The sequence below is a fragment of the Lepisosteus platostomus genome, chromosome 11 (genome assembly GCF_059453375.1).
Source record: "Lepisosteus platostomus isolate fLepPlt1 chromosome 11, fLepPlt1.hap1, whole genome shotgun sequence".
NCBI lineage: Eukaryota > Metazoa > Chordata > Actinopteri > Semionotiformes > Lepisosteidae > Lepisosteus > Lepisosteus platostomus.
In genome coordinates, this window is record NC_142621.1 from 6529923 (window position 1) to 6543871 (window position 13949).

A 13949-nucleotide genomic window follows, 5' to 3' on the forward strand; every position below is an offset into this window, starting at 1 on the left:
TACCCTTTTACAAATAGAGGAGGGGAATTTGGTTTAGTATTTGTGCAACTCCAGCGTCCTCATTGTGATATGGCAGTAAGTCAGCATGCAATCGGTAGTGATTCTGTAGTACAAAATGCATAATGAAGATAGTAGGGTTTAAAATCTTAAAATATATGGGTCGTGATGACAGGCTTTCCCATTCCATAATCCGTTGAATGTTTACTTATCAAAGTTATAATTCCCTGAAGCCCAACAATATCAGCATCTTCTTATGGGATAGTATCAAGGTTTATAACTGTGACATCAGTACCTATATTTGGGTTACTCAGTTATTATACTGTAGGGTTATTGTTCCCCTGGGTTCCAGAACATTTCCATTGTTGATTTTTGATCATTATCAAACCAGTCATGAGTTTAATACCTGTATATTTGTATTTAATTCTGATATTACTAAAAACATCATGGACTGAAAAACTTAGACGAAGATGAGAATAAGAAAAATAAGAAATGTTACATATGAGAGCAGTGCTTTCAGCCCCTGTAGCCCAATTGGTATTTAGTCATTCCGCGAATTTCTAATCCCATGTAGTTTTCCACTTATGCCCTCTGGTTTGTGTTTCACTGTTCATTCTGAAGAAATCCACTGGGTTGATCTTGTCGATGCCTTTGAGAATGTAATAGGTCAGCATTTTTCAATATCATGTTTTCATCGTGATGAAATCCAGGGATGTTCTTTACTTACAGCAATTGTGTAGACAAAAACCAGCCACAGTCAGAATCAAATGTACAGCAGGTGTTAGGTAGTACTCCATAGCACTTTTATCCTGTAATGTGTGTCTACTCAATGGTATTAAAATGTCTAAATATTTGAAAAGATATATGTTTTTAAAAGAATATTTTCATGTTCACAGATACCACTAAGACTGAACCTAAGATCTAGCTAACAAGTATTATAGCATCACTTAGCCTACTGGTTTTTACTGTTTTTTTAGATCTGCATCAGGATAAAAACAGTTCTCTTCTGTCTGACAGTTTGTTAATGACAAATCATTATCCTTCTGGATTAAACTTTCTGGAAAGCTCACACTTAATAAGCCATCTTTCAGGTACCTATAATCTTGTATTTTTGTGCACTTATTAGTGTTGTTGTTCCTTTGGATCTGTTCTGGAATTGATGTGAAATTTTAATGTGAACAAAATTGTACTTCTTCCTGGAAAAGTGAGCAAACACATTCATAATAAATCATAAGTAAACATTTGTAATGGCTATATATTCACCTCTGTTTCATTAGCAGCTCCCTATGGATGTCATTTTATCTCTTAAGAAATCAAATAAATTCAGTCAGAACATTTCACTGCTTTCTTCAATGTGGTTTGTATTTGAAGATAAAACTTGCATTTCAAGGAATATTTCTAACACAACATTGTTTCAGCAGTAAACTTAGTCATGATTAATGGAATCCTTTTAAAATCCATCCAAAGCACTAACTTCTCAAGTTTGGCATGGGTTGTTATATTGATTTGCCAAAATAAATGGATTAACGTTTTGGATTGGGTTGAGGAAGTGGCGGGGAAGAAAGGAGGGCGGAGGGCTAGCAGTTGATTAAAGTTTTAAGTCAGGTGAAAAGTTTTTAAACAGAACATCCAAAGCAGAATCCGTAAATCTGTCTTTATGGAAGAGAGAACGTTTGATGCTTGAGTGCTATCAAAACTGTTGTCCTATCCATACCTTCTACAGTATATCTCCAAAGTGATAAAATCTTGAGAGTAAAAACAGGAACTTAAAAGCACTAATAAACCAATTGTTCCCACATTGCCCATTTATTTTCTTCACTGTGGAAGAATGAGGAATCATGAAGGGGGTTTTAGTGTTTACCTAAGCACAATATGCCCTTATGAAAACAAGCAAATGATTCATTTCCTTTTAATCTTGTTTAATGTTGACTTTGATTGTGATATATGATAAAAATGTGCTGCCATGCATTGTGTCCTGTACAGAAATGAGCCCTTTTGAAATGTAAAGTGCCAGTACTGGAATGAACTGTAGCTTGGCCCTGCTCGTGTAGTCTCTCTGGTTTTGTTTTGATGTTGCCAGCTGTGGGCAAATAGACTTCGAAAAGAAATTTGCATTTACTAATCTGATAGTGATATTACCGTTTTATTACTCATATGATTTTAGATAACTTTTATCAACATTCCTGAAAAAATGGAAATTGGCTTGAAAAACAGTCCGCTACTCGTTATTGAGCATACAGTTTCTCACAGATTGCTAATGGGGATGCAAACCAACAGTATCTTTGCAAATTGCTGTGATGAATACAGTATGTGTAAGACAAATCTACTTCCTCGTGCTGGTTAAATTGAAGTAAATGTGGAGGTGTTGTGGGACAAGAAACAGTGATAATTTGTGATTATAAGAAAGCTAAAGGCATTTAAAATCCATCCATGTCTTATATCATAGGATTCTGGAACAGTATCTGACACATATTTTATTTTCCTTTTCTGGCCTGGTTCGGAATTATAACAATAATAATATATCGCACATTTTATATTCAAATAATTTGCAAAGCATTTAGTTATAATGATTTTTTTTTTAAAACTTATCAGTTGTAAATCTTTTCAAGAAAGTATTACACTCTAATTGTGCTCATTAGCTGAAGTTTATTTAGCCTTATTGGACAATATTTGTATAGATCAGTGATTGTTCCACCTGCTACTGATAAGCCTGAGCTGGGCTGGTATTCTATGGAGCTCAAACAGTGGCAAAAGAGATCAGGTAAATCATTAATGTTTTCAATGTGATTAAGAGCTCAGATAAATTCCAGTACCACAAAGTGAGGATTACTGATATAAAGCAACAGTGATTTGATTCTCATAAAATACATTGACTAATAACAAAGAAAGGATAAGCACTAAAAGCACTTACAAATAGACATATGTATATTCCATTATACTTATACTATACTTAAACATTATACTTGTTTTTCTCAACACTAGTAGGGATGGTAGTGTAATTTTACTTCATCTTTTGCACCTGGGCACTTTCCTAACCCCTTTCACAAGGCTAATTTAAGTTACAGAAGTAATAAAAGCGAGATAGGTCTGATAACTGCCTCAGAAATGAGGTATGAGGAGTTGGGGTAAGTCCATTTGTTTTCTAGTGTTTGTCAGTTTTGGCTATATTTAAAAGCCAGGGAAACTTGGCTTTAGTTCATTATTAGTTTATTAGTTTTTCTTATCTTTTCAACAATTAAGCACATATCTACAGAATCAATGCATTAGAATGAAGCAGGTGTTCTTTACAAAATATTACTGCCATTGTTCAAAGACATATATTAAGCTTTTCCTTTATTTTTGGATCTGTCCACATCCATATTTTTCAGAATATGATTTTCATTTCTGAAAGCATGTAGACAATTCCAATCATTGTTCCCTTTTCCATTATTACTTTTACACAGTATGTTTTCTGTCACTGCTGTACATTCTAAGAATGCAACACTTTTCAATTATTATATGATTCTGTTCTTAATATGCTTACACTGCTAGGGCTTTCATAATGAGCATTTAATAACTAATTTGCCCTGCAAGACATTTTGCAAAGCCTTTGTCAGAATGAAAATGTGTTTGATTTGTGTGTCATTAAAAGTGATTGAAATCAACCAGATGGCATATTCTATAAGCATGTAGGGATAAATAGAAGATAAAAAGGCATACTGTGAGTGAAGAGCTTGATGCAATCTTTGTGTAGTGAAAATATGAACTGGAACTATCTTTGGAACGTAAAAACTTTGATGAAATGTCTCGTATTACCAGAATATTCCTTTTACCTGCCAGACAGTTTTTTTTCCCTCTTGTTCTCCCATGTTGCTAAGCAAAACAGTTGCCTGCCACAGGAGACTCAATGACAACATTATAAATTACACCCCACCATATGTCTAGTGAATACTCTTTACAAGATCCTATCCAGATGCTTACTGACAGAATGGGCTGATAACAGGCTCCAGGGTGATATTAGACCTGCATTCATTTTGGAGTCAAAACTCTTGGTGATGTATTGGTATTTGTCTCTTTAGTTCAAACTACCACTTTTATGTTAGTCACTGTCAGCCAGCTTTGGTTCGTATTAAAGCTGTTTACCTGTCAAATCTATTTTGGTGGCAATGGAAAACACTTTGTATTGGGCAGCAGTCCACTTGGATAGATGTGTGATCAAATGATTTTGGCACAAATGTTTGGTCTCATTAGAACTGGACAGGTTCCATTTGAGGAATAGTAACACACAGTTTACCTTAGGGAACCAGGTTTGTACTGTAATTGTCAGAAGAAAAAAAACAGTCATACGAATTTCCCAGACTATTGCTGTATGAATGTTTGCCACCAAAGTCAGAGAAGCTGGAAGTATACAGTATGACTACGAGTTGAATGTGCTGTACTGTATATTTAAGGAAAAATACTTAAAGAGGAACGTATGAAGAGCTACTGATATTCAAATTACGTTTCAGCACGGTTTTTACATTTTAATAAAAGAAAAAAGTTAATCTGTGTCCTTTAGCCACTGTAAAATCACAGGACTGACAATGAAACTTTCAAGACCACATCTGACCCCTGGATTACAATGATGAATCAGTACGTAAAACTACTGTTGTACTTGGATATGTAGTCAAGGTTTACATTAATAAAAAGCTTATTTTACATTTCAGTGAAATGAGAGGGAAGTGTAATTGTGTAGCTTTTAAGACCTCTGGGGAGCCTCAAATATGACTTGACAGTTATTAGGTACATATTTTTCTGAGGTAAAATGCCAACACATCTAGGCCTCAAAGCCCTAGAAATTGTTGCTACGGTGTTTATTTTGTTTATTACTACTTTCGTTCAGCATTTAATGCATTTTATTTTACTTTTATTGAAGCATATCTTCATATTTATTCCCTAAGAACTTTGAAGTGTGATAGGAAAATTTGACACAGTACACAAGGTGGACGGACATCGTGGTGATTGTTGCTATGAGGTTTAATTGGTCATGGTGTTTGGAAACTGCAATTGCCTGAAGCAAGGAGTCATTGTATCTGTCCCGATAAACTCAAGCTGTGTGTGTTCCAGATATTGTAATTTTGAAAGTACCTTTGTATGGTACTGTGTGCCTGGCCAAGCAACAGTTGCTAGTGGTTAATTATGTTTCCTTGAAAATATGTTGTTTTGGTCAATTTAATTTATATACAATACAGTTCAGTGAGTGTTGCTTTTAATTTTATTTAGTAACTTGAAAAGGTCTTAGATGCTGCTGTGAAAAAGATTGAACAGATTTCTAAGCTTTAAAATGATATAAGATACTGTAATAAATAATTGTAAGATACAGTATGCCTTTGCCTCTGCTAAAGTGTACAGTAGTTCTTTACTCACTTTATACTACTTGAGGGGCAAAGAATCTGCTGGTTTGCATTCTGCTTTAGACCTTAACATAACTGAACTGTGCATTTTTGTATCTTACCATGACTTCAGCTGCTGATATTTTAAATAGGAATACAAAACCTGTTTGACAGCAGGCCTGGATGTCTAGAGTCAAGGAATTCTGCCTTAAGCTGTAAATGTTTTTGTTTCTTGGTCAAGTACGAGATTTTTTGCCGTGATAGTGCACTGAGTGTTGTTTTGAGAATGAGAAAGAGATAAAAATTATCTTTAATGAGTACAGTGCATGCCTGTTTTTGACTCACACTGGCTATTGACTGTTTGTGTCTTGAGCAGCAAAGATTGCAGGTATTTTTGAAATGGTAGGTTAATTCAGATGAATATATCTGAAGACTATATTCAAGATCACAATAACATAGTGCAGTAAGGTAAGCATTTAGGCTCATAACTAGTGAGTTCACATCACCCCTGCAGAACTGTTGTTGTACCTTGAAGTACGTTTACCCCAGTTGCTCCTGTACACCCAGTTGTATAATCTTCTCCCATCAAGGGGAAAAGTCCTGTGTTCTTGATTCTCCTTAATGCTATGGAAATGACATGCTCTGGCTAGCTCTGGTATAGACGTTACCTTTTACATTTTATGTTCATAACTGAAGTCATGACAGGAATCAGCATTACTGAAAGGAAAATATTTACCATAGACTTTAAAAACAAAGCTAAAAAAAGTAAGAACTGTATGACATTACAGGAGAAATGTTCCTATCATGAATAAAACATTGAATAACAAAAACACCAAAAATAAACTAATAACATTTCAACAACAGGTGGTATGGATTAATCTAGTTTTGTCCTGTCAGGAAACATTGCATATCTGGCAAATTGTTATGCATAATGTTTGATGCTTTAGGAATATAGTGCTGTAAGAATATCTGTAGCTATTCCCAGTATCTGAAGGAAATATCTAAACAAATACAAATATTTGAGGATCTGCAAATGCCTTTACCAAAAAAGTAAATCTAAAAAAGCTTGATCATTTACAGTATATATAATGGTTTCAAAGACTAAAGATCACTATTCACTATTCAGTATGCTAAATTCTAACAACCTGTTTTCTTATTAACATTTTTTGTCTCCGAATGCCATAGTCTCTGGTGATTCATACAGTATTAGCCTCTGGTGAGGAGACTGTGTTCAATTAATCTTTTAGCTTCTCTCCACCGGTTTTCGTGCCCTCTTCCATTTCAAGCCTTGATTTGGTACTATTTTCTAGGTACTCTAATCAAACAAAACTGAGAACTCACGGTATCTTAGCCTGTCCCTCCAAAAAAAAAAAAAACACTAACCAGAGAGTTAATTCCACTGACTGATTTTATTTTGTATGAGGATTTTCCACTTCACAAACTCAAAACCTCAAACCAGCTTTACAGGCAAACAAGCAGTTCTCCCTGACCACACAGCAGTCCAAAAGCCTTTAGAAGCTGAAAAACGTTCCTTTCTTTGTTGTCTGGTACCAAAATCACTCTGCAGATGTCAATTTGTCAGTACAAACCCAGACCTTTATCACCTTACTTTCAAATAACACGAAACAGAGATTTAAGGGAAAGAATGGAAAATGACTCACACTTTAAGAAGGCATGTCTTTCATTCAGGCTTTGCACTCTTGAGAAAGAAGGAAAGATTTGAGATATACTGTAGCTGAGATTTAGTTAAGAAATAAAAGAACGCAGTTCAAAGTATGTGGTTTTTCAAATTAAAATTTCATGAAGGAAGAAGACAAAAAAGAAAAAATGAGACTTGCGTCTCTTGCTTCAGCTACAGTATATGTTCTTTTGGTCATTATATATAAGGTGCAGTGGCAATAATACTCATGATTTAATTGTCTTGATTTCTGGCCACATTAATAAAATCCGGTTGCTGACAATTGATAAGGGCTTTTTTGGTGTTGACTTAGTTCCTCATCTATGTTAATTCAAAAGTTTTCATTTAATCTTTGGCTAACATTAGCTAGCATTTTAGCATTGTGCTCTTGTTGGCTTTAAATTTCATTTGCATTTACTAATTCTCCAAATAAATTCTTAAGGCAAAACATCTAGTCAGAGAGACATAAAAGCTGTTTTCATCTTTGACATGAAGGAGACATTTGTAAGTCTACTTTATACTACAACTATAACTATAGTTTAACTATAAAGTTAAACACTACTGTACAGAAGAGAGTAATGTGTTTTTATCAAATGTTTTTTAATATACTGTATATTAATGTCCCAGTATATTAAAATCCCAGAAACCGAGATTTCTGGGATTCTGTGCTGTTATGGCCAGAGACTAAATGGTGTTTTCAGACGTTAGAATGGGCATGGGAATGGGTTAGCATGTGGCAACAGAAGGGAGAAATACAAGCTGGGGTAGAATTATAGTGAATGGATAGAACTCTGGTCATTTTTTTTGCATGTCAGTGACTGTGAGATAAATTAATAAGCAATCCTAAAAATGGTTAAAAAAAAGGGAGAATGGATAATTGAGATCAATCTTGCATTGAAAGATTATATTTCTTCAAATGAGTTCATCCAAAATAAATAAATACAGACCCTGCTGTTTTCTGTACTCAATAGTGACTGCAACCCTCTATCGCATCTCTTTTGAACAGCTAAGAACAAAATTACAAGAAACCTGCATAACATATGTAGTCTGTATTCCAACAGGATTCAATCTCTTTCTCTCAAGCAGACCCAGGTCACAGACCATCCTAGAGTGGTGAATTGTGCAAGGCTGGCCTCCTGTTGCAGGAGAATTCAATGCTATCGGCTGTCCTAGTGGGTCCCATCAGTGTAATAAGGAAATCGAATGAGACCTCTTACAGATGGAAGCAAAAAAAAACTCCACCAACGATTAACATTCATTGTCTAATTATGCCAAATCTGTTTGAAAAGCTAATGAAGTTCCACCAGGAAAACATTGTGGAATTATCAGCATGAATAAGTGCACGTTTAGGACTTGAACAGAAGCATCTCTTTTTGTATATTTTCAACGTTCTGTCAATTCACTATAATCACTGAAAAAAAACAAACAATTTTCATGGTCAGTACTTGGAGAATATGAAGACATACATTGTGTACTGTTATCTGCACAAAAGTGACAAAATGATCTAAGATGAACTCTTTTGGGCCAACACTCCCTGTTCCTGTCCTGGTTAGATTAAACTAGAATGATAAAAATTGTATGTGTTTATGACTTGGCAATATTTGGAAAGAGGACAAAAAGCTTTTGGATTAGGTGTTCTTAAGATAAGAGCAATCTTCAAAAGATTCTCGAACAGATGCATTTGTAACAGGGATACGGATTTGAGGTCTTTAAGTTAGGACAATGCCAAAAGTATCTTAGTAGTTCTTGTTTTCTGATAATTTGCTAAGAAACACTAAGGTGAAGTTCAAATGAATCAAATGCGATAATTATCATACATGAAGTGCCCCAAATGTAATTCATATATGAACAAATAATAGGTTTATCCCATGCTGAAGAGAAAAAAGAAAACACAACGTTTCAGCTGTGAAGCCTTCTTCGGGTGTGACACCTGTACTCCATTGTACTCCATTCTTACCATGGCCTTTTAACAAAATGGGGAATTAAGTTGCGATCTAACATACTATAATTTCCCATACGGATTTTACAATACTAGTTTCTCACATTCTGATTTCAGACATTTCCATCTAAAAAATATTGTTCTTTGTCACAAAATCCTGTTGTTGTCTGAATTTTTCATTTAATTTAATGACATTTTAAGCCATATTGTAATTGCCACCTATAGATGAATATATGACGTATGAGCTGGCAAAGAGAAAAATAGTGTGGGTTGTTATTAATAGAGTCTGACTGGACATTCTAAGGTTTTTTGTAATCTGAGCAAAAAAGACTACATTTTCCAACAATTCTCAATACTGTAGAAATGTGCAAAAATATTTAATTTAAATCACTGCACTAGGGGGATATATTTCGGGAATAAGTCCCAAATTAATGAGATCTTTGCATGCAAGTGAACAGGACACATGGTGTTTCTTATTAAGAAATAGGTGACTGATCCTATGAAAGAAACATAATATTTAGACTATCTTAGATGGCAAAATATCATGTAAAAATCGGTTTAGAGAATTGGGGCATATATATCTGCCAAGCAGCATTCTTGGAAAATTTACTTTAAAGCAATTTAATATTTAGGTTTCAAAACAATATAACAAATATATCTAATATAGAGCTTTAAAAATTGTTTTTATAAGATGCACACAAATAATGGGCAAACTGCCATCATAGTTTGAACAACTGAAAAATATCTTAAAGCACTTTTTTTTTACTTCAAACCTCACAGGGAATATTCAGATAGTATCTTGTTTTGCAAATATACAGTACTAAATTTTCAATGTATGGGAACAAACTTTGCCATTGGCTTTTTTGTATCGTGCTTTAAAACATTTGTATTTGATTTTTCAAGCTTTTTCTATGAGCAAGTGAAACCAATGTAAAAGTTGGAAGTTGTAAATCCAACACAAAAAAACACAAGGGAGGAAAAGAGAGATGAAGATATTTTTTTCCATCAAGCAAAGTTTTGTTAGTTGTTTTCAGGAAGCACTTACTGTATGTTTTATGCTGCATGTACTGTAGTTTTGGCTTTCTGTTTAAATATAATGAATCTCACTGTGATAGCTACCAAACAGGGACCATAAATCTCCAAAAAACTGTAAAAATACAGTTCCAGTTCCACAGAAATGATTATCTGTAAGAGATGTTCTCTTTTTTAGCCCTTCCAGGGTGATGGCTGGTGTGACACAATAAATAACAGAGCTTACTGCCAGTATGATGGTGGAGACTGCTGTCCATCCACACTTTCATCTAGGAAGGTAAGGGGGAACATTCAAGGATTTTTTTCTGAATTTATTTTCTTCTGCCTTTGATTCTCTGAAAAAGACTGTCATCTTTGAAACAGTCATCTTGGTTTTTAATTCCACTGTCACTCCAAAATGTCCAGTTCAAAAAGCACAGAGAACAGAGAAGTCAATTCTTGGAAAAGTTTTGTATGAGTATTCTTACAGTATGACTCTTAATACTGTTTCTGAGGAAGAAGAGCCCAATTAAATTAAATGTAATTATTTTTCATCTATATTATTTTATACTATAGTCTATGAGTATTCAGCATCCCAGTATTCAACGCCTTAACTGGTCTTAAATCTGCCATTATCTATATTGAATGTCACTTCCCTCTTTTGTCATTATGTTCTGTCCCAGTTTCTTGCTGCCCTTTCTACTTTTCACCATTTTTACCCTTATTAAGTGTATACCCTCCCCTTCCTGTCATGTTGTGGTCAGTTAAAATAACTTGCCTTTCTTCATAAGCTGTCTTTGACAGGAGGCTGTCCCTTTGTCTCCTGCTAAAAAAGAACTCCATTGTAAAATAGTCTGGAGGTGAATGGATGAGATCAGGCATACAGTAAATTCAGTTCAGGCAAAAACTCCAAAGTAAACAGTTTTCCAAGTCAGCCTGGTTATCATTACAGTCACAACAGAAACAGCCCCAGTAATAGTAAAATAATAACAATAAAAAATAATAAATGTTTGACATTTCACCATCTCCCCATGTAATGAAAGACAGCATCTTCACATTTTGGGCAGTAGACCTGCATATTGCCTTTATGCTGCCAGTAGAATAACACCAGCTGCACTCCTGTCTAGAAGGGCCCAGATGCTGCTTAGATCAGTAACTTTACACTGGCAAACATTTGTCTCAGTTTTGTTCCAAGCTGGCAGAAAAGCTGGACAGTAGACGGGCACACAGTTTATTTATAAGACCTTTCATCAACTGGGGAAGACTCTTTGTAAAAGACATTTAAATGCCACAGGAACTTTGTGCCATCCAGTGACATCACCTATAAAGTTGAATTTATGGTTTATAAGCTGGTTTTAAGACCCCCTCCAGGTTTTATGCGTTTCTCTATTCATTTTACAGTAATTCAGGCGTTCATGGAATAACATGTTAACAACTGACTTCAGACCTTTACATTGGCATTGGCAGGTCTAATTTCTTATTTCCCTGCTGCTGTTCACCTTGTTCGACTCAAACAAAAAAGAAAAACTGACCCATGACTGGTTTTTCAATTTATTAGATCTGCATTAGATTACAGATGCTAGGGTCAAGCCCTACAGTACATGCACTAAAACACATTAATAAAACACTTCCCAAAATAATTCTCTCCATATGTCTTTTAATAAGATAGATAAATATGTAGAGATTGTAAGACTTTCAAAATGTTCTATTTGTGTGAAACATTGTCCTTTGCTAGGAGACAGAGTAAGCTAGACTTGAGCTTTTAGATTGTGTCCAGGTAACTGTAGCAATAAGCTCCGCAAAGACCCCACAATCATTCTTTATTAACTACAATGATACTATGCCAAAAAAAGCAAAGCAACTAATAATAGGTACAATTATGACAGCGAAATATACTGACATTTCAAGTTGGAGTATTAACAATTTAAGAGAAAATGGCTTGAAGTCCTTTTAACACTTCATTATCGTTCTTTTAAATTATATGTCAAGACCTTCTGGAGTTTCATGCCCTTAGTAGGTCACATGAAAGCAAATATAAAGTAATAGTGCTCCTTATGAATTCCAAAGTGACATCAGCTGAATGTCCCACCTTTTTCCTTCTGCCCACAATTTTACCCACATTTAATAGGGTTTTAGCACTTACTGCTATAGAATGTAAAGATGACCGAATATGTGATTATTTGGATACATTGCTGCAATTTTTATTTTGTTTTTCTTGAAGTACAATTTAGTTTATGAGCAATTTTAATTTTGACACATCAAACCTCAGATCAGCAAGACTACAGAGACTGGAAGCCACAAGAAGAGATTTGTAAAGATCACGGAATAAGTTGGTAGCTACAGTAGCGACACTAGTCCTAACTACGAACAACCTAGCCGAGACATAACGGTGTAACGGTGCTTGGGGTTTCCGCCCTTGGTGCTCCTGCCCTGCCAGTTCGTCCCTCAGTTCGAACTCGGGTCTCCAGCGTCACACAACAGGGAACTTGCCGGCTGAGCTAAAGGGGACCTCCCCCAGCCCGGGCAGTTGAGATCCCTGTTATACGCCTGGGCGTATTTGTTGCACTTGGCATGCTCGATGGTTGATATTCTCTGCCAAATTTTTACCGTGCATAAGGTAGTGTAATTGATCCAGTCACAGAATGAGGAATACAACCTATTTCACTTACCATATAAACTCGAAAATAAAGTATCTCACTGGATTGTGGGAGCTTCAATTTGATTTCATCCCCCAGAAGGACAAGGTCCCCTTTTTCCAGGGGCTGTAATCATGGAAGAAAGTAGTTTCAGGAGCAGAGGCAATAAAGAATTACTATTGCCTCAATGTTCCAAGTTAAATGAACTTACCGGAGGATCAGATTTTAGACACACACACACAAAACAGTTTGTAAAAAAAATGCACACTGAGCAGAGGGAAATGTGTCTTGGAAGTCACACTTCTTTCTCCACCTTCTGGAATAACAACAAAGTCTGCAATTAAATGGTGACCTCCCCAAAACATTTGATCAAATCCATGTTAGAGACTCTGCAATTGACTTTTATATTTACTTTTCTTGCGACAGGCAGCTTGTTTTGCATCTGTGTTTGTTTAGCAACCTGTGGCGATGGCGTGTTTCCTAGACGAGAGCTGGCAACGGCTTCTGTTGATTCTTAACATGTGTTGATCTACTTTTTCTCCAGTGGTGTGTTTTTATTCCCTTCTACCAATATGTAGGGAAGCACAAGATTGGTACAGCTACAGGTAGTTAACATTTACTTCCCAGGGGGGAAATGTGGAACATTGAGTTTTTGCACCTTTGATCATGCAATGTATGCATTCAGTTTGGAATTAAGAAATCTGATTACCAAGATTCTCAGCAAGATTATCAAGACTGGTAAGCCAGATAAAGTAAACAACTTAATGGAAAGCACAAACATTTAGAACCTATTTAGAACCTATTTTTGCGTTCACTTACAGAAAGGCATATGGAATGCACAAGAATGCATATTGCAAACATTTTTTACTTTAATATTGGTGAACAGGTTCAATTGTTTTAAATTCATTATCATGACACTATGTTTGATACACAGGCCTTGTTAGTGTGACTGTTTATTTAGCCTTTCTAAAAAATGATGAAATTCAATAACTCCAGTTGAAAATGAGACCTGGCTATGTTGTAGGTTAAAGAATGACGTAAATAGCATTGTTTTTAAAGTTCAGAAATGATTTTTATATCAGCATTATTTAAACAAGTCTTTATGGACCTAAAAGATACACATTACACATGAAACCCAATCAGCTTCCTTACCCTACAGTAAGTCTTTTGAAATTAATAGAGATTCCAAATACCCCCCAAAATTTTGTACTGTATCCAAATCTTCAATACAAAACTCACACATACTGTAAAATGTCTTCTTATACTACCAACCTGAACAAATGGTTGTGAAGTACCAAGACTTTGCAGTACTTCTGTTGGGCTCAGTCAGTGATGTT

The 13949-nt window shown here is 35.2% G+C and overlaps 1 protein-coding gene across 1 annotated transcript in view; it reads left to right on the forward strand.

Moving 5' to 3' along the window:
• pappa2 (pappalysin 2) overlaps positions 1-13949 on the forward strand; it is a 71989-nt gene that overhangs the window by 51178 nt on the left and 6862 nt on the right. The window contains exon 22 of the mRNA XM_088598143.1: positions 10176-10274. Coding sequence (XP_088454269.1) covers positions 10176-10274 — 99 coding nt within the window. The remainder of the gene's footprint in view (positions 1-10175; positions 10275-13949) is intronic.